This window comes from Heterodontus francisci, chromosome 17, assembly GCF_036365525.1.
Source record: "Heterodontus francisci isolate sHetFra1 chromosome 17, sHetFra1.hap1, whole genome shotgun sequence".
In the NCBI taxonomy this organism is placed as follows: Eukaryota; Metazoa; Chordata; class Chondrichthyes; order Heterodontiformes; family Heterodontidae; genus Heterodontus; species Heterodontus francisci.
Window position 1 is genome coordinate 47625583 of NC_090387.1, and position 24546 is coordinate 47650128.

Sequence of the window (24546 nt, forward strand, 5' to 3'; positions counted from 1 at the left end):
TTGTCAACTGAGCTACTTTAACCTTTTCACTGGCACAGACCTATATTTAGGTTTGAACAAGCTGCACCTTAGACAGCATCTACTTGTATTTCTGCTTGCACTGCTTTTTATTCGAACAACAACATTTTACAACTGTACAACATCTAGTGACTGGAACAAATACAATCTGAGAAAAATTAATTGACGGCCAATCAAAAAATAGCTTCATAGTAGCCCCAATTGAGTGCGCCTTTCTAAGTTTGCATTTTCAGAGCAGACCAACGAGAACATCTAATGTTGAGATAGTAATATTACAGATTAAAAGAAACCTTCAGTGCAGCTTGTAGCAATAATTGTGCGTACTCCAAAACACTGCATTCGTGTGTACGATCTAATACCCCTTTGATTCTCCTCCTGGATTGCTTGCAGGGGTGTCCAGGAGATTAATTGTTCAATCCTGGGCATTCCAGGACAATCCTGCAGGGTTGGTGATCCTATAGTCGATGCTTCAAAATATACAATTTTTACATTTGGGGCTTTGAACAATCCAAGCCTGGATAGTCCAATATGCAGAAAAGCTCCTTTTCCTCTGCCTCAAATCTAATTTCAAAACTGCATTCCAATTGACTAATAATTCTTCTGTTTTCTGAAATTAACCCTGCTTGAGTGAGATGGCCAATCCATTCTAAATTGTGATCTGATTGTATAGTAAACACAAGATTGATGCTACCCAAAGTGATTGCCCATAGGATCCTCATGGTTGTAAGACAAAGAAGGATTTAATTCTGTCCGTCTGAGCTATATTCAGTCTGACTTCAGAGATAAGTGAAGTGAGCAAATTGCAGAATGACAGAGTTGTTACAGCTCAGAAGGAGGCCTTTTGGCCCATCGTGTCCGCACCGGCTCTCTGAAAGAGCAATTCACTTAGTGCCATTCCCCCGCCTTCTCCCCGTAACCCTGCACATTCTTCCTTTTCATATAACTGTCTAATTCCCTTTTGAATGCTTCAATTGAACCTGCCTCTCTGGCTGTGCATTCCAGACCTTAACCAATCTCTTCGTGGAAAGTTTTTTCGCATGTCGCTTTTGCTTCTCTTACCCATTAGGTTAAATCTGTGCCCTCTCATTCTCGATCCTTTCACAAGTGGGAACAGTTTCTCCCTATCTTCTCTGTCCAGACCCCTCTGTCCAGAATACCTCTATCAAATCACCTCTCAGCCTTCTCTTCAAGGAAAACAGTTTGAACTTCTCCAATCTGTCTTCCTCACTGAAGTTCTTCATGCCTAGAACCATTCTTGTGAATCTTTTCTGTATGCTCTCCAATGCTCTCACACTTTTCCTAAAGTGCAGCGCTCAGAACTGGATGCAGTACTCCAGCTGAGGTTGAACTAGTGTCTTATTTAAGTTCAACATAACTTCCTTGTTCTTGTACTCTATGCCCCTATGAATAAAGTCCATAATAATTAATAAATGTACCAGCTGCTTCCCCCTCTAGTTACTGGGAATGAATTTCAAAGATTTCCACATCCTTTTTTGAACACCTTTTTGGAAGGGTGTAGATTTATGAACATGCAAAAAGTTGAGAAAAGATCTGTCCATGTTCCCCTTGTATCTTTGCATAATGTTCATTTATTTAGGCATCTGTCTGGTTACAATTTATAGTATAAAAATTATTCATCGTAAAGTTAACTTTATTTTTAGAAATAAGGAACTTTGCAACCAGCCCTAAACTCAATACTGCAAGATATCTATAGTAATTTAAAACTTCTGCTCAGATTGTAAAGCAATGAAATTATTGAAATAGCATTGGCCTGGTAGAAATAACAAAAATACTTCATTGGCTATAAAAGGCTTAGGGACGTCATGTGATCGTTAAAGGCGCTATATAAATTTAAGTCTTTCTTTCTACATAATCGACTGCCCATTTTAAACATGGACGATGAGCCGAATGGCCTCCTTCTGTGTCATTATGATTCTATGACTCTGTGTTTTAAGTGGTGAAGACTGTATTAACTAACATTGTGTATTCTTTATTATCATTCTTAATTTATGCCTCCTTGTGTTAAGGAGTGATAAACTAGAGGAAAAATATTTGGATTTATATAGCGCCTTTCATGATCTCAGGATATCTCAAAGCACTTTACAACTAATAAAGAAGTAGTTTTGAAGTGTAGACACTGGAAAAAAGGCAACCAATTTTGACAGCAAGATCCCACAAACAGCAATGTGATAATGACCAGATAATTTGTTTTAATGGTGTTGGCTGAGGGATTAATATTAGCCAGGACACTAGAGAGAACGATCTGCGTTCTTTGAAATTTTTTTATATTCACCTGCGACGGAACCTCGGTTTAGCAACTCATCCAAAAGACAGCACCTCCAACTGTGCAGCACTTTCTCAGTATTGCACTGGATTGTCAGCCTAGATTTTGTGCTCAAGCCTCTGGTGAGGAATCTGTGCCCAAAACCTTCTGATTTAGAGGTGAGAGTGCTTCTAATGAGCTTTATTTTTAAATGGTTTTGTCTTGTACCCTGATCTTTCCTGCTTTTCACTTAATTAAAAAGTGTTAACCTGGTTCACTCCAAGAGTCATTGTTTTGCCTTACATCAGCTTGTGGGAAATGTGTCATAGTGAGGGGGTTTCCTCTACTACTGTGGCCCTGTTACCTGAAAAAGCAGTTCAGAGTGTAGGTGCACAGGAGCATGCAGCTGTATCTTGCTCACTAACTACATTCGATATCCCTAAATATGGTGATCCTCATATTTTGTTATTTGGCAGAATGTTAATGGCAGAGTCACAATATTAGGGTGTTTTGATTTTTTGACGTATTAGTAGAAATGTCATGCCATGAAAACTGTAGAAATTATTTTAACAGTCAAAATATCTCATACCCTAAACCATTTGTGAAAAAATAACAGAAGGTATTTTAAATACATACTAATTGTGCCCAAATCAATTTAGAATTTCTCTTTTATAAAAGCCTGGCAATAAAGTTGAAACACCAGAGGAATTTTTAACATTTATTGCGAGACCACCCTTTTTGCTTTCAGTGATGACCGTAACATAAATGGCTGGCTCCCCTAGTTCAAAAAGATTTTTTTGAATCAGGGCATTAAATCCCAGCATCAGTTGCATATTCTGAGGTAATTCTTACTCTTGCATTTCAAAATGCTATGCTGATCTGTTATGAGGATACTTCTTACTGAATGGAGTGTTAATATGGACAAACTTTTAAACTGAACAAGTATACTCATTTGAAATTCATTTTTTAAAAGTATCTTTGTCCACCAGAGCAAGCAAATGAACAACTGAATTTCTGTGGTGAGATTTGGATTTCTTTCACAAGAATGAGAGAAAAACATCAAATATCAGAGATGAAACTGATTCCTTGAATAGTTCATCAATGGTGAAATACTCTGAGTCTTCGTACACTTCACCTAGTAAACATCAATCTTTTCCAAATGACTTGTGCAACAGCTACCCAGAAGTTACAGTGACATTCCAATAATTTACTGACCTTTGGCGTCTTCATTAAAATATGCCTCAAATGTGTTGCAACTTATTTAGAGAGTCAAGATAATTTTTTTAAATATGAACATGTAATGGTTGCTTTCCAATTCAGAGTTGCCATTTTTGAGTTACATTTCAACACTTTCAGTCCCAGGTGTAACATATTTATTTAACTTGGCCTTCCATCACATCCTGCAATTCCTCACTTCTCCATTAAAACCAGTGGAGCATATTTTAGCCACAGCGAGACTCTCAGAATCATAGAGCAGAATACTCTCAACTTAGTCCCTGGTCAAACAGCGGGACCATGAGCAGAATGGGACCCTGTTGCAATCTCCAGCAGGCTTTAGAGCCACGGCATGAGCATTCTGCTTTTGGGTTCCTCGACTAATCAGGGATGCTGGACAGGATGACATGTTGAATCTGTCACAGCTGGATTCCTAATTAAAGCGACCCAGCATGGGTTATAATACTCAACCGGACATGGGTTTTTCAAGCTTCAGCAACCAGAGGAATGGAGAGGAGACCATGGAAGAAGGCTGCTCCCCAGGGTTCTCACTCTCACCTGAAGGTCTGCAGCAAGATCTGAGGGACTGCAGTGAGGTGATCTTTCCCAAGAACAGAAGGAAGAGGACAACGTCTCCAACTGCGCGGGCATGGATGGAAGTGACTGATGAAGTCAACAGGAGAGGTGTGGTCCCTCCAACCTGGAGACAGTACACCAAGAGGACCCAGGAGTTCAGGAGAATGGGAAAGGTCAGTGGCATAACATTTTCAGGTGCCAAGTTCCACACGCTGATTTCCCAGCATTCTCCTGCACAGCACTCCTCAATAATACACCTTGCAGCTCCACTCATTTCTCACTCTCCAGGCATCTTACATCCTCACCTGAACAGCAAACACTCTCACTCACCTTTATCCTAGTACCCTCTCGCACCCATGCCTCACCGTCATCCTCCACAAATGTTGTCCTTCCCTGCTATCCACATAAAATGTTACTAACACTCATAACTGCCTGCTTTCTCTCCTTGCAGGAGAAGAACGCACACAACCCTGGGGACAGGCAGGGACCCAGAGGGGAGGGGCAGTGGCTCTCCAGTGACAGGCATCTTATAAGCCACAGCCAATCTGTGTCCACCTGGCCCCTTGTGAAGGAGGTCTTGTTTCAGGAGGCTGCAGATGTCAGCAACAACCTGCCAATCCTTTATTTTATTTTTATTTTTTATTTAGAGATACAGCACTGAAACAGGCCCTTCGGCCCACCGAGTCTGTGCCGACCAACAACCACCCATTTATACTAACCCTACAGTAATCCCATATTCCCTACCACCTACCTACACTAGGGGTAATTTACAATGGCCAATTTACCTTATCACCTGCAAGTCTTTGGTCGTGGGAGGAAACCGGAGCACCCGGCGAAAACCCACGTGGTCACAGGGAGAACTTGCAAACTCCGCACAGGTAGTACCCAGAATTGAACCCGGGGCCCTGGAGCTGTGAGGCTGCAGTGCTAACCGCTGCGCCACTGTGCCGCCTGAGGGATTGGTGGTCACAAATGTTGAGAGAGCTAATTCTCTGCCTGTAGATCCTATGTTGGGCGTCTCGCCTCCTTGGAGTTGGATCTCTGTATCCATCCACTCTGCCCTGCACAGCAGCATGTGGCTGAGGAAAAGATAACTGTTGCTGCTCCTCTTGCTCTTCATCAGAGGTACAAGGTAGAGCTGCATAAGCTGCTCCCATGACGTGGTGAAAGCTTGCAACAGTGAAGTGCAAGAAAGATGAAGTGACTTCCAAGGAGGTGACAATCACCTGTCAAATACTGAGAAGGAGTGCTGTGAGCAGCAGCCTCTCGCCTGGCATAGCTGCAGTTACTCAGTTTCACTGATAAGAACATGAGAAATAGGCACACAGGCCATTTAGCCCTTTGGGCCTACTTCGTCATTCAACAAAATCACTGCTCATCTTCTACCTCACCTCCACCTTTCCACACTATCCCCTACTTCCCTTATTACCCAAAAATCTGTCGACCTCTGATTGAATATACTGAAAATCTGAGCATCCACAGTTCTGTGCAGTAGAGTATTCAAAAGATTGACACCTTTTGAGTGAAGAAATTTCTCCTCCTCGTAGTCTGAAATGGGCCATCCCTTCTGAGACTGTTGGCCCCATGTTTTAGATTCCCCAGCCAGGGGAAACATTCTCTCAGCATCTACTCTGTCAAGCCCCTTAAGAATTTTATATGTTTGAATTAGATCGCCTTTCATTCTTCTAAACTCGAGGGAATATAGGCCTAATCTACTCAATCTATCCTCATAGGACAATTCCTTTATCCCAGGAACCAGTCTAGTGAACCCTTGTTGCGCTACCTAATGGGCATGTATATTCCTCCTTAGGTAAGGAGACCAAAAATGCACACAGTACGCCAGGTGTGGCCTGACAAGAATTGTAGTAAGAGTAACTTACTCTTATATTCCAATCTCTTTATAACAAAAGTTAACATACAATTTGCCTTCCTAACTGCTCGCCGTACCTGAATGTTAACTTTCTGTGCTTAATTTACAAGGACACCCAGGTCCCTCTGAATATCAACATTCCCAATGTCTCTCATAAAAATATATTGCTTTTTTATTTTTCTTACCAAAGTGGACACTTGGCCACATTGTCTTCCATCTGCTATATTCTTGCCCGCTCCTCCAACCTGTCTATACCCCTCTGCAGCCTTCTTGTATCCTCCTCACTCTTTACTTTCCCATTTAACTTAGTATTGTCAGAAAACTTGGATAAGTTACACTCAGTCCCATTATCTAAATCATTAATATAGATTGTAAATAGCTGAGGCCCAAGTACTGATCCTTTCAGTACCCCGCTAGTTACAGACTGCAAACCCAAAAATGGCCCGTTTATTCCTGCTCTCTGTTTTCTGCCCATTAACGAATCCTCAATCCCTGCTAATATGTTACCCCCAATCCCATGAGTCCTAATTTTGTATCATAACCTCTTGTGTGGCACCTTATCAAATGCTTTTTGAAAATCCAAATACTCTACATCCATCTTACTAGTTACATCCTCAAAAAACACTAACAGATTTGCCAAACATCTTTCATAAATTTGTGTTGACTCAGCTTAATCATATTATGATTTCCTAAGTGTCTTGTCAGCACATACCTAATAAATTCCAGCATTTTGCCCAATATTAATATTAGGCTAACTGACCTATAGTTCTCTCTGCCTCCTTTCTTAAACAGTGGGGTTCTGTTTGCTAACTTCCAGTCCTTGGGAACTGTCCCAGAATCTAAGGAATTCTGGAAGATCAAAACCAATGCAGTGGCTATCTCCGCAGCTACCTCTTTTAAAACCCATCGGATGCAGGGTGTCAGGTGCAGGGGATTTATCGCCACTTAGTCCCATTAATTTCTCTGATACTAATTGTTCTATGAATTCTTTTAAGTTCCTCATTCGCGCTAAACCCTTGGTTTCCTATTATTTCCAGAATCTTTTTTGTGCCTTCTATCGTGAAGGCAGATGCAAAGTATTTATTTCATGTCTCTGCCATTTTCTGATTTCCCGTTATAATCTCACCTGTCTCTGTCTCTAATGAGCCCATATTTACTTTCTCTAATCTCTTCCTATTTATATATCTATAAAAACATTTACAGTCTGTTTTTATGTCTCTTGCTGGTCTACTCTCATATTCTTTTGTCTTTCCTTAACAATTTCTTGGTCTTCCTTTGCTGATTTTTAAAATCCACCCAATCCTCAGGGTTACTACTTTTTGGCAACATTCTAAGCCTCTTCCTTTGACCTAATAATACCTTTAACTCCTCTTGGTTGGACCACTTTTTCTGTGGGGTTTTTCTGCCTCAAAGGAATGTGTATTTGTTGCAAATTATGTATTAATTCTTTAAATGCTAGCCATTATTGTCTACCCTCATATCTTTGAATGTAGTTTCCCAATGTACCTTGGCTAAATCACTTCTCATACCTATGTAGTTTGTTTTGTTTAGATTTAAGACCCTAGTTTCAGACTTAACTAAATCACTTTCAAACTCAATATAAAATTCTATCATTCTATTCCCAGCCTGTCAGTTTCACTGAAGAAGCACTCCCCACTGTGCATTACCCTTAGTGATCCTGGCGAGTTGTTAACAACTCGGGAAATAGATTCGCTGGCTGTTAAAGTCAGTATCCTTGGTTAAAACAGAACCTAATGACCTATTTCAATAATTTAAATGCCTTACCTTACAGCTGCATGGGGTTCCCTTCCAGTTGAAGCCCGGAAGAGCGTGGGATAATATCGGGATTGCAACCTGATGTCACTTTTAGAGAATTTTATTCCCTGCACACACCAAACCTACCTCCCCTTGTCTGTGAAAATTCCTCCCCTAGAGTTTAAATCTGCCTTTGTGTACTTAGAGACACTGCTGTAACAGACATCAGCAGTTGCATGTATGTTCTTACATCTGCATCTTGAGCATGTACAACAAAAGGTTGCTGTTCAAAGTACATCAAGTTACAAAGTCCCCAATCATCAGTTTCTAGACTCTTGTCAGATCGTTCTAACCGTTCGCTGACTTCACCTAGAGACATTAATAAAGTCCGAATGTATATAAAACAAAAAGGTCAAGTATAGTACATGTTTCTCCGAAGGCACCTCCAGTTGCATCTTCTTGCTTACTGGCCCCTATTCATTAAATTCTGGATGAAATATACCTTTTATCTTGTGGATGATGTGTTATTTTGTGCTCCACTTCAACTTATAATCCTCTGAGTGTCTTGTTTCAAGGTTTTGTCATCATCTTGGAAACAGGAACAATTTTTTGGCAGTAACCAAAATGTATTATTTTCCAAGGAGAGAAAGTACATCTACAATTTATTACTTGAAAATATAGGGCAGATCTTATTTCCTGTTCTCTTGCAATGTGTTCCTCAAGTTAATGAAATAGTATCACATAGGTCAGAGATTGTTAACCTTTTAAAGCAGCCATATGTGTCTTTTGTGGCACAACTAAAAAAATGAGTCATGTTTAAATTGATACTGAGCCTAGCAGAATCATGATTAAATGTTATGTCCCACTCCCAATCATTACTGCATTTTGTACGATTCTTATATACACCATTCACCCTCCATCTTGCCTCCCGTTCTGTCACTCTATCTGTATTGCTTCCCCCGCTCTCTTGCTCTCCATATTTTTCACTCCCTACCTCTCTCCCCTGCCCCTCGCTCCCTACCTCTCTCCCTTTACTGCTGTTTGGCTTCTAGGAATCAATTATACTGTAGGATGTGCGAGCAGTTCTGCTGGGAGTGGGAGGTATAAGTCTTGTGTACTCTTGCCAAGAAAATTGACAATGGTGGTGTTTTTTAATTCCCACAACCCAACCAGCTGATCAGCCATATTAGCCAGTGGGTCTTTCCAGAGATTAATGCTTTTCATTAATAACACCTTACTTTTCTATGAAGGATATGGGAGAACAGTTAGGTGGTGATCCATGGGCTAAATATAATTGAGAAATGGCATCAGTTTTGTCCACAGGCCTGACTTAGACACCCCAATATAGGTGACTCATCTGAACCAAGTTGATGATTCTATGAACAGATGTTCTTAGTAAATGAAACATAGAAATTCAATAGATTGTTGAACAATTTGGCCATCTATTTGCCATTAGAAAGAAAGTGCATTCCATCAATTTTACTCAAAGACCTGCAGAAGGGTATTCTTTGCCTAAACAGCTCCTTCCTATGGGTGGTTGATGGTCGGCACAGACTCGGTGGGCTGAAGGGCCTGTTTCAGTGCTGTATCTCTAAACTAAACATCATGAAAGCACCATTTTCCATATCTTTTATTTTCATCGCACTGGTCCCAAAGTTTTTCAGGGAGAAGATGAAATTATCAATGAACTGCAAAATCCCTTTGACCATAATATGAATGGTTCTAAGTACTTAGTACTCTATTAATACTATTCTTGTGGCACTTTCCAGAGCTATCTGAACTTTTTTCAGAAGCAAGGAGAGGTAGTATACCCCAGGAAATTGAAAATGACAGTTTGGTCAAAGATTCCTGCAAGATTTGTTTAATCTGAGTGTTAACTCTCATTATATCAGCACCTTCATTTGCCAAGCATTGTTCCTGATATAATGGGTTATGAAGTATTGTGAATGTATATTATCAAATTGAATGTTAAGAGATCTAGTAGTCTTGTGACAAAAATAAGGACATACTTAATATGAAATTATGCATCATTTTAGCATGACATTGTCAGTTCATTGTACCTGAATATATATATATTTTTAACGAAGAAGGGTCACTGACCCGAAACGTTAACTCTGCTTCTCTTTCCACAGATGCTGCCAGACCTGCTGAGTGGTTCCAGCATTCCTTGTTTTTATTCCACTAATCTTGTGTTAGCTGGAGACAAGAATTAGTTTAAGTTGAAGCTGAGAAAGAATGTCCCAAAAGCTACTGTATTTATATTGGTGTTCTAATCATACTTCTGATTCTGAAGCATGAATGTACAAAAAACCTGAAGTGTTTAGGCACAAAAATACTAAAATACGTGACCAGATGGCTGAAACCTTCTTTCAGGAATCAAATATGACTACTACCCTACTTACATAGTTTTATAATTTCTGTTATGGTGTAGTGCTTTCTTTAGTGCGAATTACCTTTTTTTTTAAGCTTTTGAAAAGGCATAGTGCAAAATTAAACTGTAAAATAATTTTTTCCAGAATTAACCTTGGGATCTTAAGGGGCCCATCAAGGAATTCCCACCCTACCATGTGAATTTCCCCTTTTTAGCTTTCAAACTAAACAACATAAAAGCAATTTAAACAATAATTTTTGCCATTGTTAACATAGTGCTGTCAAAACTGAAAAGTCTGAGCCATTATTGGAAATCAGCACAAGCATAAGGGCACATTACTTTCAGGGTATTTCTGGAAAAGTCAATTGATTTGCTTTGAAATGGAACCATACGTCATCTTTTAGAGAAAAGGGAGAAAGTAGGAAAATAATTGATTTTTATGAGCTTTTTTAAAGTGACAAATAAATAGCTAGAGATTGTGTCAGATAATGAATTGCATATTACCTCTGGCTTATAAGTTATAAAATACATGCATTAAAGAAGAAGAATAACTAAAAACAAAGTACTAACAGCAGCTTCCTTTATTACGTCATTTCATTCTTTAAGTGAGGGAAACATCAGCATTGGAAGAGGTGGCAGTTTATCTTCTCTGGTGAGTGATCACCTCTCCCCTTACTTTAGGCAACCTGGCAACTACCCGATAGCAGCATCGGATCAATTTAAATATTCAAAAAAGGGTAATGCGCTTGTTTTAGGACACTTTTGTAAAATGCATGAGAAATCAGGTGCAACATACACCTTGCAAGTTCCAACTAGTTTTCTAGTTCTACAGCAGCCTAAACAGCTGTCCCTATAGGGACTCCTGGAGGCCGCTGAAGAAAAGGTAGGGAAGTTTTTTTACTCCGCCTTCTGTGGAACATACAGGAGTTTGAGTGCTAATGTTTGGCAGCCCTGATCTAAACAAAAACAAATTGGAGAATGCACAGCAGTGGTTCAGTTTGGAATTTTCTCTGTTCTCCCTCCCACCCCCCACCCAACCCAAATAAATGCCTGGATATGTACAAAACCTTTTCAAGTAGTGCCATGTTATTCTGTGGATTTAAACCCAGCAATATTACAAAGGAGAGCAAAGAGACTGCCTCCTCTTCCGAACCTAAATAATCCATTTCTCGGGGAATGTGGATGACTCGATGGTACAATTCATCAGCAGGTTGGACCACCACCACCACCCCCCCCCCCCCAAAAGAAAACTCCTCCCCACTGAAATGCTAACAATACAGAGTAAATTGGAATTGTAATGCTTTACAATTAACAGTATCTGTTCTGAATCTTGGAAGTGCTAAGGATTGTATCACTGAAAAATGGTATTGTGTAGAGTATTAGTTCATGATATTGCATTTTTGTGTGATTTGTTTCAACAAAGTTTCTTCAACATCAGTATAAGACAATTTCTGTATGAAGCATAATAAAATCCTTTGCATCTAATGCTACAGTAAAAGCTGCTGTACACTACATAATATATCACAAATGGTTTTTGCTTTGGACCATTACATTCAGAACCTTAGCATAACAGTCCACAGATAGCACAGGAGAATGTATTGCACCAAACACCAAGTTATGCATCAAACTAAGTAGCATTGGCAATAAACCCCTTTGGGTAGTTGTTAGATTAATGGGTTTTAGTTGTAGAGTGTTGCATTGCTGTCTCAGCAAAATTGGATTTATTATAAGGTGGCAGATAGTGTAAAGAAACAGGCTAATCAATATATTTTGTTTTGTCCATTTTTACAAATCTTCCTCCTGTTTCAAAGTTACCAGCATATTTTCATAATTTGCTTGATACTTGACATTTATCCATTTTTATTGTGTCTTTCAGGGTCTTTCAGAAAATGATGTGGTAGTTCATGTGTCCCTGATTGCTGAAAGCCAGCGGTATGTGATGCATAGCCCATTAGACAGGCTATTATAAGCTTCTGCCTCATCTACAGTATTTATTTGTTCTTTAGCCGAGAGATTATATAGCTGATGCACTGGGAATACTAATTTAGTTATAATTTGTGTCTTAGGCATTATTAACTTGCATAAAAAGTTCAGCTATTTCATTTTACAAGACTTTTGTACAAGACAAGATATAAAACTGAGCATTCTGTGTTTGTAGCCTGCAAGTATTTCTCAACACATATGGCATACAGACCCAGACCCCTCAACAGGTAGAACCAATCCAAATATGGCCTCAACAGGAGCTTGCAAAGGTACATAGTATATAATAATAGCTTCTGTCTGGAAGATTGCATTCCGAAAGCCTGTAGCTTTTAGAGAGAGCTGCTGCAGTGAAGATGTTCAGTTGTGTTGCAGTTAGAGATGTGGTTATGCAGCTGTGCAACTGAGATTCCACTTCTAGCATGGCCTACTAAGTACATGATAAATGGCAGCAGTCATCTGTTTCAACAACAGCAATAATAAATGTTGGCATCAAATCATTACTATTTTCATTTTTGTAAAAGCTGATTTAAACAAATACTTTGTTGTCATTTCAAAAAATTTGGCTTAATATTCTTTTTAAGAAATACGTAAAGAAATTATGGGTTAAAATGGTGTCTCATCTATTTGTACTGAATGCCAATCAGCAATGGGATAATCTGCATGAAAAATGTAATTACAATTATGTAAAACTGGGTTACGTGACAGAGTTTAAAAAACAAGTCTTACCTAAAAGCTGTGATGAATAAAACTATGCTTTTAATGTGCTGAAATGAAATAATTTTTCATAACATCCAAGTTTAAAATAATTGTAATATTTCCACCCCAAAAACCTTCTAACCTTAAAGTTAGAGTCCAGGGATGTGTCAGAAAGCATTTCTTCACACAAAGGGGAGTGGAAATTTGGAATTTTCTCTCCCAAGAAGGTATTGAGGCTAGGTCACATTCCAAGGTCCAGGACTACGTGCTGAGGGACGCACTAAAGCTTGGGGCAGCCGCAGCAAAGGCTCAATGGGGAAAGACCACAGTGTAAGGTCCCCCCATCAAGCTGAACTGAGGGGCTGGATCCATGGGAAACCCCTCGAACTGTATCGGGAAAATTTTCATTTGCTGTAAAATGTAAAAATGTAATTGGCATGACAAATGTGAAAGGGAAGGGTTGTGAGGCAACTCATGATTGTAATGAAGCAAACGGACCTCCTTTGCACTGTTTGTATTTTTTGACTTGGTGCAGTTTGAAACTGGTAATGTAATTTTTACAGATTTTTATGAATAATGTATATTTCGGAAATAAAAAAAAAGTATTGAGGCTAGGTCAATTAAAGATTTCAAATTGAGATTGATAGATTTTTGTTAAACAAGTGCATTAAGGGTTAAGGAATGGGTAGATGGATGAAGGTAATGAACAGCCATGATCCAATTGAATGGTGGAACAGGCACAAGTGACTGAATGGCCTACTACTCTTCCTGTGTTCCTAAACCCTGATTGAATGAAATATAACACCTTTTTAACACACCATTAGGGGATTCTGTTCTCTCTTGTTGCATATTTATAGTAAGCAGCTCTACGTATAGTTGCATTTTTTTTTTCTTTCAACTTAAAGGATTCTGAGGCCTAAATTCCTTAGCACCCTAAAGTGGATGTGATTCTGATAGTGGCAGTGACATTGCACCGGAATAGAGAGGCCTGAGGATGAAAGCAAATTCATCCTCGGGCCTCATCAGAACAAATCAGGATAGCAGCTTGTCCTGATACAGCTCATCTATTGTGGTTGTAGGGAAAAAAGGTGATTTTATACTTTAATTTGGGGTAATTAAATTAACTCCATGCTATTTAAATTTTATATTTCATTGAATATGTTTCTTACCCTAATAGTCTCAAAGAAGACTTTACAAAGGCACCAGATTTTTTTTTTATTATTCGTTCTTAGGATGTGGGCATCACTGGCAAGGCCAGCATTTAATGCCCATCTCAAATTGCCCTTGAGAAGATGGTGGTGAAGCACCTTCTTGAACCACTGCAGTACATGTGGTTTAGGTATACCCACGATGCTGGTAGGGAGGGACTTCCAGGATTTTGACCCAGCAACAGTGAAGGAATGGCGATACAGTTCCAAATCAGGATGGTTAGTGACTTGGAGGGGAACTTGCATGTCGTTGTGTTCCCATGTGTCTGCTGCCCTTGTAATTCTAGGTGATAGAGGTCGCGGGTTTGGAAGGTGCTGACAAATAATGGCATGTGAATGATGCATTGCATTATTAATGTGCAAATCAGCCAGAAACTTGTGGCGAGGAACAGACTTGAAAATCGCTACAAGTTTCTGGGGGATTTGCATGCTCCACTGTTCACGAAAATGGCATCTCACCCTAACATTCTTGTGAATGTCATGAAGTTACTGAATTTCATATTAGTTATCCATGAAACTCGTCAGAGAAAGTTAAGTCCAGTAATTAATAGTGCACCAGCCCTTTTAACGATGTGATAATTGTTAATGACTGCCAATCAATCTCTGACCCAGAAATTGAACAATTAGAAGCATGGGGTCTCATTCCTCCAGGTAGGGAATTGTTGGAGATTTTAAAAATGTTAAGTTTTAAATATTTACATTTTTTCTTACTTTCTGTCTGTCTCTCTCTCAATCCAATCTTTCTTTCCGTCTTTATCTTTTCTGCCCCTGATTTGATATTGAATTCACCCATTCTAATTCACCCTCCTCAGTTCTTCCTCTGTTTATTTCTCAATCCTTTAATCTCATTGGGTAAGGAAATATACTATAGGTGCCATCGTTCACCAAGGTCCCAGATGCCCTGTTGCCTTCTCTGCGCCATTATCAGCTTTCACTTCCCAGCAATTTACAGAGCAAAAACATTTTGAACAGAAGGATTCAGGATGAAGTCCAAATAACCAGGCATGCCACAAGATGCCCTACTCCAGCAAACTCAAGCTCAATCATTTATTATATACTAGAAAAAAAAAATTTGTCATGCTAGGCCCCCATCTGTCAAGAATGAGGCACATTAATTTTGTCATGAATATTGATTTTAAACTGTTACTGGAGTGAAGCAGACTTGTTAAACAGATCAGCCGTGGCTGGAAAATGCATTTGCATATTAACAGACAGTGTTTGGAAGAACAAAGCAGCCACTCCTTAGCATACAACCCACAATGGACTTTTAATCACCAGACATTGAAGGTGGGGACGCTCGCCTTCCGGGTTAACTGCGAAGATGGCTGAATACACAAACAGAGATGGTTAAACCGGCTAGTCACATGACTAACCTGTTGGGCAACCTGAGTTTTTTGAATTTGTACAAACAGTTTGGGCAGAAAGCAGAATGTTCCTGGACTGAGAAGATCTCTCCCGGCTGGCTCGCCACAGCTTCTCCTGTCTGCCTGCTCCCATCTCTTTCTCACAAGCCTTTGAATCCACTGAAGAGACATGAACCCCAAGAGAGAAAAGTCTCATACAGTGAACAAGGTTTAAGAAGAATACTGGGCCCCAACGAAAAGCAAGATCTACCTACAATCAAGGACTGTACTGTGAGCTCGAAGAACCATAACAAAAACTCTTCAGATATTGCCTCAAACATTTCCACTTTATTTTTCTTCTGGTCTTTTCTGTCTCTATTTGCATGTGTGTATCGCGTATGCATACTAGCGTGTGGCGCGGTGTGTATCTGTAGGCGTTAACCGAATTAGAGTTTCAGTTCAAGTTTAATAAATTTCAACTTTTCTTCTGTAAAACCTAAGAAAGCCTGTTGTGCTGGTTTCTTTGCCTTATAATTGGAAAGCGGTGAACAAGGATTCATCAAGTGGGAGCTAAAAACAGTGTGTTTAAAAGTAAAATCCTGTTACGGTAAGACCAGGTGAAGGCTGAAAGGGAATGCTAGACCTCCTTCTCACCTGGTCGTAACATATTAGAATTAATCATCTTTGGTTCATGCGCGATTTAGAAGGGAGGGTGGAGAAGACAGGCTGGTGATGGTCCACAGTTGTTTTGTGGACTGAGTCATAAAATTCAAAATTTTGTTAGTTTTGGGGAGTTTTTGAGAGGCCTTTAGCAGTCCCTTTAAGAGTGAAAGCAAAATACTGCAGATGCTGGAAATCTGAAATAAAAACAGAAAATGCTGGAAATAGTTAGCAGGTCAAGCAGCATCAGTGGAGAGAAAAATAAAATTAACATTTCAGGTCAATGACCTTTCATCAGAACTGGAAAAAGTTAGAGCTGATTTTAAGCAATAACAGAGGTGAGGAAGGGAAGGGAGGAAAGAACAAAAGCGAAGGTCTGTAATAGGGTAGATAGCAGGAGAGATTAAATGACAAAAGGAATGTTGGTGCAAGGCGAAAGGAGTCAGTAATGGGGCGAGTAAAGAAACAAAAGGTGGGTCTAGAGGAGGTGTGAGTGGCAGAATTCGCTGTCCAAAAAAATGGAGGCAGAGTTTATGATCTAAAATTTTTGAAATTAGTGTTGAGTCTGGAAGGCTGTAAAGTGATGTTCCATGCATTGTGCTTCATTGGAACAGAATAGGAGCCAAGGACAGAGCCGTCAGATTATGGAATGGGACAGAGAATTAAAATGACACGAGACTGGAAGCTCAGGGTTACACTTGCAGACTGAACAGAGGTCACCCAATTTGCCTTTGGTCTCCCCAGTGTAGAGGAAACTGTGGCGTGAGCAGCAAATTCAGTATACTAAATTGAAAGAGGTACAAGGAAATTGCTGTTTCACCTGGAAGGAGGGCCCTGGGCAGTGGAAGGGAGGAGTAAAAGGAAACCTGTTGCATTCCCTATATTTGCACAGGAAGGTGCCATGGAGAGGGGAGGGAGTGTTGGGGGTGGACAAGGTTGTTGCGAAGGGAACAGTCCCATTGGAATACTGAAAGGGGGGGAGAGGGGAAGGTGTGTTTGGTGGTGGCATCACACTGGAGATGGTGGAGGATAATACATTAACAGTGCAGGCTGGTGGCGTAGAAGGTGAGGACAAAGAGAACCCTATCTTGCTTCTGGGAGGGAGAAGAAGTGGGTGAGAGCAGAAGTTCAGAAAAAGGAACAGACACAGTTGTGGACCATGCCAACCACAGTAGCGGAAAATCTTTACTTGAGTAGAAAGATGTACTGGAAGCACTGGTATAGAAGGGGGCATCATCAGAACGAATGTGATGGAGACAGAGAAACTGGGAGAGTAGAATAGAGTCCTTACAGGAAACCGGGTGGGAGGAAGCATAGTCAAGGTCAATCCACTGTCTTGCCCACCCCCCCCCCCCCCCCCCCCCAAATCTGCCAACCACCCCACAATCCACTGCCCCCATTCCTGCAATCTGTCACTCTTCTTCAATCCACCCCACTGGCCCTACAGCCCCCCTCTGCGATCCACCAACCACCCCGTGATCCTCCGGTGACCACTCCCCCGGCCAATTCACTCACCACCCTAGGATTTGCTGGCCACCCCATGATCTGTCGACCCCACCCCTCCCCAATCCAAAGCCCTACCCTAATCTCCTGGTAGAAGCCCAATCTCCAGGCAACTCCTGAACAAAGGGCAACCCCCCATCGGATCATAAGGCAACCCCCGATCTCTAGGTTGTCCTGCACTGATGCCCCCCTGCCCCCAATCTGCAAGCCAACCAGCGATCTCCCTCACTTCTTCAATCTTTCCTTCCACTTCTCTATGGTCCTAGGCTGTGGCCTTCTAGCACAGGCCTCTCGCCAGACAGCCAACAAAACTCTCAATCTGACTGGCGATTTGGAAACAGAGAATAAAAGTTCAGATGAGGTCCTATTGTTAAACTTACTTTCTCGGTTAAGCACACTTTGTTATACTCCAGAAACCCAGTTGGTGAAGGACAGTAGTGGAGACTTTACACACTTACAGAAGCATTTTTTACAGATTTACACATTGAAAGCATGCACCTCCTAACCCAACAACCACAGTTTCAGTCTGTGTCTATTTATAGAGGAACAAGTGAAGCTCTAGTTAATGACTTGAAACAGAATTTTTCTTGCTACAACTTCAATCAGGCCTAGCTCAGTTGCGTACATTAAAGCTCACAACTCTTAGCCTAAGGGCGGTAAGACAAAAACAATCACTATAGACTGCCCTTGAACTACACATGAAGCTCAATATAAACCTGTATTTGGAGAAGTCAGTCCATGATCCACAACTCCTCTTAGGTCACAGATGCAGTTGTCAATCAAATCTACTATCCCTTTGATCTATGTCATGGTCACATTTGACCACCTTTGAAGTTAGACTGAAACAAGTGGCAATAGACAGTTGCATCTCTCACAATTGCATTAAATCAACAAACCGTCAATTGCGAATGGATAGCCAGTTCTTGATGGTGACAAAGATGTTTATGATTCAAAGTTATGGCTTGTTTAGACAGCCATTGTGTTTACACCGAAAATCACATCTTGTGGAACTTTTGCTGGTTAACATGTTTATTCTGAACTGATGGCTTTTCTATTGGGAAATACTTTGCTTGACCTTGGGTTTTATACTCTTAAATGCTGTTTACAACAATACGTAATACAAGTTAAAAATTTAATACAGTAAAAATGTACATTTTTGTTGCAATCTCCATACAGCAGAGAAGCTGAAATTGACAGCTCAGTGATGCAGGAAGCCACAGCACAAACACAGGATCCTCACTCCATGAAACTTTACAGTCCATCAGGATGTAATGGCACACGCAACTTTCTAATTTACATGCAGAACTTACTTGTTAAGTAAGATTAACCAACATCTTAAAAGTCACATGCAGCTCTTAAGTGGCTGAGGTGTGGCTCATTAATGTTTAGCTTCATACCTGCCCATACATTCAACATCAAAATTACATAAATGACATGATCAGCCAAAAAAACACAGGCGGCCTTCCTTCCATTTTTAACGGGCTACCAAGCATACCTGTAATTACAGCATGTTCAATTGAAACAAATTTAAGTCTGGATATACCACCTTATATAATGGGACTTGTCATGCAGGCTCTGATCTTAACAATAACCCAGTCCAGAGACCAGCAAATGAACAGAGAAAGGGCAGGAAAGCCGACACCAGCAAAAGAAGTGGCAGAATGCAAAGGAGCTGGAGGAGAAGGCTTCCCCAACTTCAAAACTTTGGAAGCAACGAATGGCTTAGTGCACTTCAACTTCAAAGCGCCAAGTGCAGTGAGACACCCAGCTCTGGGAAGCTGAGAGCAGCAACGACTTCGATAAGGAACAGAGGGGAAAGACAGCGCCAAGTCCAAGTCTCACTGCTTACAAGACTGCTCCCCCCGCCCCCCCCAACCATGTCACCCTGATGGAACAAACCTCCCGTGGGTGACGAGGACAGTTTTCTCAGCACAACAACAGTGCAACAGTTTGTGAACACTATGGGTATGCAGGAGCATACCCAAGGGCTGGGTCGGCACAGACACCTGGAGCAGTAAGCAACATACAGTTTTAATAGGTTGGTATGACCAAGGCGGGAGTAATGCACTGTTACTTCAGTCCCATTACACCACAGGTCATAGCATTATTAGTAAAGTTTCCCACTCACTGGAAAATAGCCAAATTAAACACTCTATTTGTACCCCAGAATAAAGCACACCAAACTAGATTTCTTTAAACAACAACAAAATTATTGCAACTATTTATTAATAAACTAAGTCTTAAACAATCATGAGATAACTCTGTGAAAGGATTCGTTTCAAACTTCTTATTCTTCCTAACCGTCATGCACACACATATGCATTAAAAAAAAAGTTAACTGGGAGAAAAGGATGTTTTAGTTTACAACTATTTCTTAGGCATGATAAAATTAACTGGGTTGTAACTGGTAGGATATTTCCAGGTCCAGTGAGGTGTCCCAGAGCCAAATAGTCAGATGCCACTTGAAGTCTCTCCAGGCAAGGTTGATGAACAGTCTGTGATAGGTGGGCATTGTTACGACCAGGTGAGAAAGGCATCTAGGGTTCCCTCTCAATCTTCAGCTGGTTTTACCATAACAGGATTATTTTAAACACACCGTTTTTTTGCTCCCCCTTTGTGAATCCTTGTTCACCAACTTCCAATTATAAGGCAAAGAAACTAGCCAAAGAGGTTTTCTTAGGTTTAAAGATAAAAAGTTGAAATTTATTAAACTTAAGCACTAATTCGGTTAACACCTATGGATACGCGATGCACCCACACTATCATACACGATACACACAAGCAGATAGAGACAGAAAAGAGCAGAAGAAACACAGTGGTCTTTCTTTGTCTCTACAGGTTCCTGTAACTGCTGTTAGCAACTCTGGCGGGGTGCTTCTAGTATTTGCATTTACATAGGAAGATGTGAGGTGTAACTTTTCAAATTTTTCAGGGTTGGCTGACCGGACAGTAGGGCTTTTCATCCTGGATTCCTTCCGGACTTACTTTAACCTGCCCTCTTGGTTGCTTTTTCCTGTTCCCTTTCTCACCTTTTGCCAGTGTCTACCTGTCCCCTTTTGTTCTCGGCGGGGGTCCCTCACAGTTCACCAGCCCTCTGCTGGAGGGTCCTCCTAACACCGTTACAGGATTTAGGGGTGTGGGTTTCACTGTAGGTTGGGGTTTCCTTTCAACTTGGCACATGTGACAACTCATGCAGTACTCCACCAAATCTTTGTGGAGTTTTGGCCAGTCAAACTGCTGTCATATGCGGGCTTTGGTCTTTCGTATGCCAGCATGTACAGCCGCTGTAGTCTTGTGGGCCCTTCTTAATATTTCTCTCCAGTACCTCTGCGGCACCACTAACTGGTGAACTACTGTCCACTACTTGCCCTCAGGTCTGTGAGGAGAACTCCATTTCCTCATCAGTACCTCATTCTTTAAATAGTAGCAATCAGGGACTCCCTCTGCTTCACTTTCAAATTGGGCAGCCTGTGCTAACTCTTGCAATGCTGGGTCGGCTCTCTGAGCCTCAGCTAGGGAAAATCCATTTAACTCATTCCCTGGGTCTTCTAACTTTCCAAAGAAAGTCTCGGACGGACAGGTCTCATGGTCATCTGCCTGCCGTGCCAATTCAGTTTCCTCTGGGGGAGCTGGTTTGATCATGGCCTGATTCATTACACATTCAGGGGAACTGTAGGGGACTGTCTTCTGCCACTGCCCTGTCTCTCTGACCTCGTGCAGTCTTTCTTTCACTACTGCGGGCGGGGGGCAGCTACCACCTTCACCCCCGCCAGATCATTACCTAGGAGCAGGTCAACCCCATCCACAGGCAAACTAGGGACAATCCCTACGGTCACCAGTCCCGAAAGTAGGTCGCACTGCAGGTGCACCCGGTGTACAGGTACAGGCATACACTGTCCTCCAATACCATTCACCACCATTCTGGTGTTTACTGCATTCTCAGGGCGAAAGGTCAGGCCTTTTCCCAGTAAAAGGGATCTAGTGGCCCCTGTGTCCCTGAGAATTCCTGTGGCCTTACTTGCCCCACTCGAGGGGTATGGGGTTACTTTCCCTTCAAACATAAAATCCTGATAGCTTTCAGGAATCCTATTAACTTTTCCTGTACCTGCAGTAGTAAGCCTGCTGGGTCTCACTCTTACTGCAGTTAAAGCTACAGCTTGCTCTGCTGTGCTTTCCATCAGGTTCTCTTCTTCACTGAGTGGATGTGCCCTGATTAACCCTGCAGGTTTTCCTTTTAGATTCCAGCAGTCAGCCTTTAGATGACCCGCCTTATTACAATGGAAGCACACAGGTCTCCCGGTCTCACTCCTGCTCACAGCACCTTGCTTTTTGGTTAGAGGAGGGCCCCCTGTGTCTCTTGCTTTTCTTTCTCTCCCAGGACTGCTTGGGCTCTTATTATCTTCCCACCCTTTGTCCTTTTCGGATTTGTGGGGGTGACTAGGAAAGGTTCTCCCCTGGGAAGTCGACTTATAAATTAAAGCAAACTCATCAGCTAGAACGGCCACTTGCCAGGCTCTCTGAACACGTTGCTCCTCTACATAGGTCTTTATGGAGATTGGGAGAGAGTGTTTAAATTCCCCTAACAGAATTACTTCTCTGAGATTCTCATAGTTGAGCTATACTTTAAGAGCCACTGGTCAAAAGCCAGCTGCTTACTTCTTTCAAACCCCAGATAAGTTTAATTAGCTTGTTTCTTGAGGGTTCTAAATTTTTGGTGATAGGCTTTGGATACTAATTCATATGCCCCGAGGATAGCATTTTTGGTCAATTCAGAATTTGATGAACTCTCATCTGGCAACAGGGAATAAACCTCATGGGTTTTTCTGGTTAGCTTGCTTTGTAATAAAAGAGACCAGGTCTCAGCTCGCCATTTTAGCTGCCTTGCCAGTTTCTCAAAAGACACGAAAAACACTTCCAAATCTTCCTCATTGACGTTTGGAATTAGTTGAGATAGTTTTAACAATTGTGTACCCAGCCCTGAATTACACTCCTCCATATTGGCCATGCTTTCACTGGGGTTCTTCTGTCGCCCCCTAGTTAACTCCAGCCACTTCAGCACTCTTCCTTCGCATTTGTTCTGGAAGGTTCTCTCTCTCTCTCTCTCCTGCCTCTCTTTGTCTTCACGTTCCTTCTGGAAGTCTCTTTCTTTTTCCCTTTCCTCAAATTCAAGTTTCCTCTGTTCCAGTTGTATCTTTGCTAACAATACCCTGTTGGAGTCGGTTTCTATCCGTGTTTCTGCTTCTTCAGATTCAAGGGAAAAATGGTTGGCCACTAGTCTTAGGAGTTCAGACTTCCTAACCTTGCCACATACAGTGATCCCACACTTCCTCAACTCCTCCATAGACAGTGCTTTTAACTTATCCCAAGTTACTGCACCCTGGCTTGGGGAGCTATTAGTTTCAGTTGCAGACATGTTAGTATTCAAGCGCACAGAACCACAAGAAAACCTGTATTGAAATCTTGCTCTTTTTTGTTTGGGAACAGTTTGCCTTCCCACTTCCAATTTTTCTCATTTGTCTGTGGGTAAAATCCAGGACGGTAGCCCCCAAATTTCTGTTACGACCAGGTGAGAAAGGGATCTAGGGTTCCCCCTCAGCCTTCAGCTGGTCTTATCGTAACATGGTTTAGTTTTAAACACACTGTCTTTTTTAGCTCCCCTTAGTGAATCCTTGTTCACTAACTTCCAATTATAAGGCAAAGAAACTAGCCAAACAGGTTTTCTTAGGTTTAAAGAAAAAAAGTTGAAATTTATTAAACTCTAATTCGGTTAACGCCTACAGATACGTGATGCACCCACACTAGTATGCATACGCAATACACACATGCAGAAAGAGACAGAAAAGAGCAGAAGAAATACAGTGGAAAATTTTGAGGCAATATCTAAAGATGATTTTGGTTACTGTTCAAGCTTGCTGTAGAGTCCTTGATTGTCGGTCGGTCTTGCTTTTCGTTAGGGCATGGTATTCTTCTTAAACCTTGTTCAGTCTAGGAGACTTTTCTCTCTTTGAGGTTCACGTCTGTTCAGTGGGTCCAGAGGCTGGTGAAAAAGAGATGGGAGCAGACAGGAAAGGTCTTCTCACTCCAGGAGCAAAACTCTTTTCTCATTTCAAACTCTTTGTACAATTCAGAAAATCCCAGGTTGCCAAGCAGGTTAGTCATGTGACTAGCTGGTCTGACCACATCTGTCTGTGGATTCTCTTGTCTTAGCCGACCCTGGAATGTCTCTTCTTCCACACAATACCTGGTGCTCAGAGTCCATTGTGGGTTAAATTGGAGCAGGGAATAGCCCATTTGTCCCTCCAAGCACTGTCTGTTAGTATGAAAATGTTTTTTCCAGCCATGACTGACTTGTTTAACAGGTCATTTCTTCTCTCCAGCAACAATTTAAAATAAGTGTTCATATGACAAAATTAATATGCCTCATTCTTGGCAGCTGGAGTCTGCATGACATTGTTCACAACACTTCATCACCCAGATCTTTCAGCAAAGAGTGTAGCAGCAAGGCTACTTGGGTTTTGAAATAGCTGTCTCCAGTCGAAGCTTTCTTGAGCTTTCAGGATCTCCCAAAACACAAGAGGCAACAGAAACCACTCCAGAGGCAGGGATTTCTCAGAGACTGGAGGCAATAGGAATCTGCCACCTTCAAAAATACAGGGCTTGCTCTCAGCAAAGCAGCCTTCCTGCATAGAGAGCAGTAACTTCTCTTTTTTCTGGGTCTTTTCCTCTCCAGGGGTCTTTTTCTCTCTCCAGGCAGACCACAGACACCACCTCAGGTGTATAATGTCTTTTTACAAGAGAGGCAAGCCGCCTTTTTCAGGGAGAGGTATTTCTGTTGTCTGCAAAAAAACAGGTTCCAGACAATTTTTAATAATCTACATCCTGCCTGTCCCACCTACTGTTCTTTTGCAATGAAGAAGTGAAACTTAAACTCTAACAATCAGGTCATGTGACCTGTCATTTCCCTTGCTGTTGTTTGGAACAGGTGTCTTGCAATTTGCCCCACTCAGTTCAAATACCGTTTCAGCATTCAGTGTTCACAGAGAAAAATCCTTTTTCTCAGTTTTTTTAAAAACACACAGAATTCT

At 41.3% G+C, this 24546-nt stretch overlaps 1 protein-coding gene across 6 annotated transcripts in view; it reads left to right on the forward strand.

Moving 5' to 3' along the window:
* Positions 1 to 24546, forward strand: part of phkb (phosphorylase kinase, beta) — a 368089-nt gene that overhangs the window by 242976 nt on the left and 100567 nt on the right. For all 6 annotated transcript variants that reach the window (XM_068049379.1, XM_068049377.1, XM_068049380.1 and 3 more), the window contains 2 exons: positions 11945 to 12000; positions 12227 to 12320. In XM_068049379.1, the coding sequence (XP_067905480.1) occupies positions 11945 to 12000; positions 12227 to 12320 (150 nt within the window). The remainder of the gene's footprint in view (positions 1 to 11944; positions 12001 to 12226; positions 12321 to 24546) is intronic.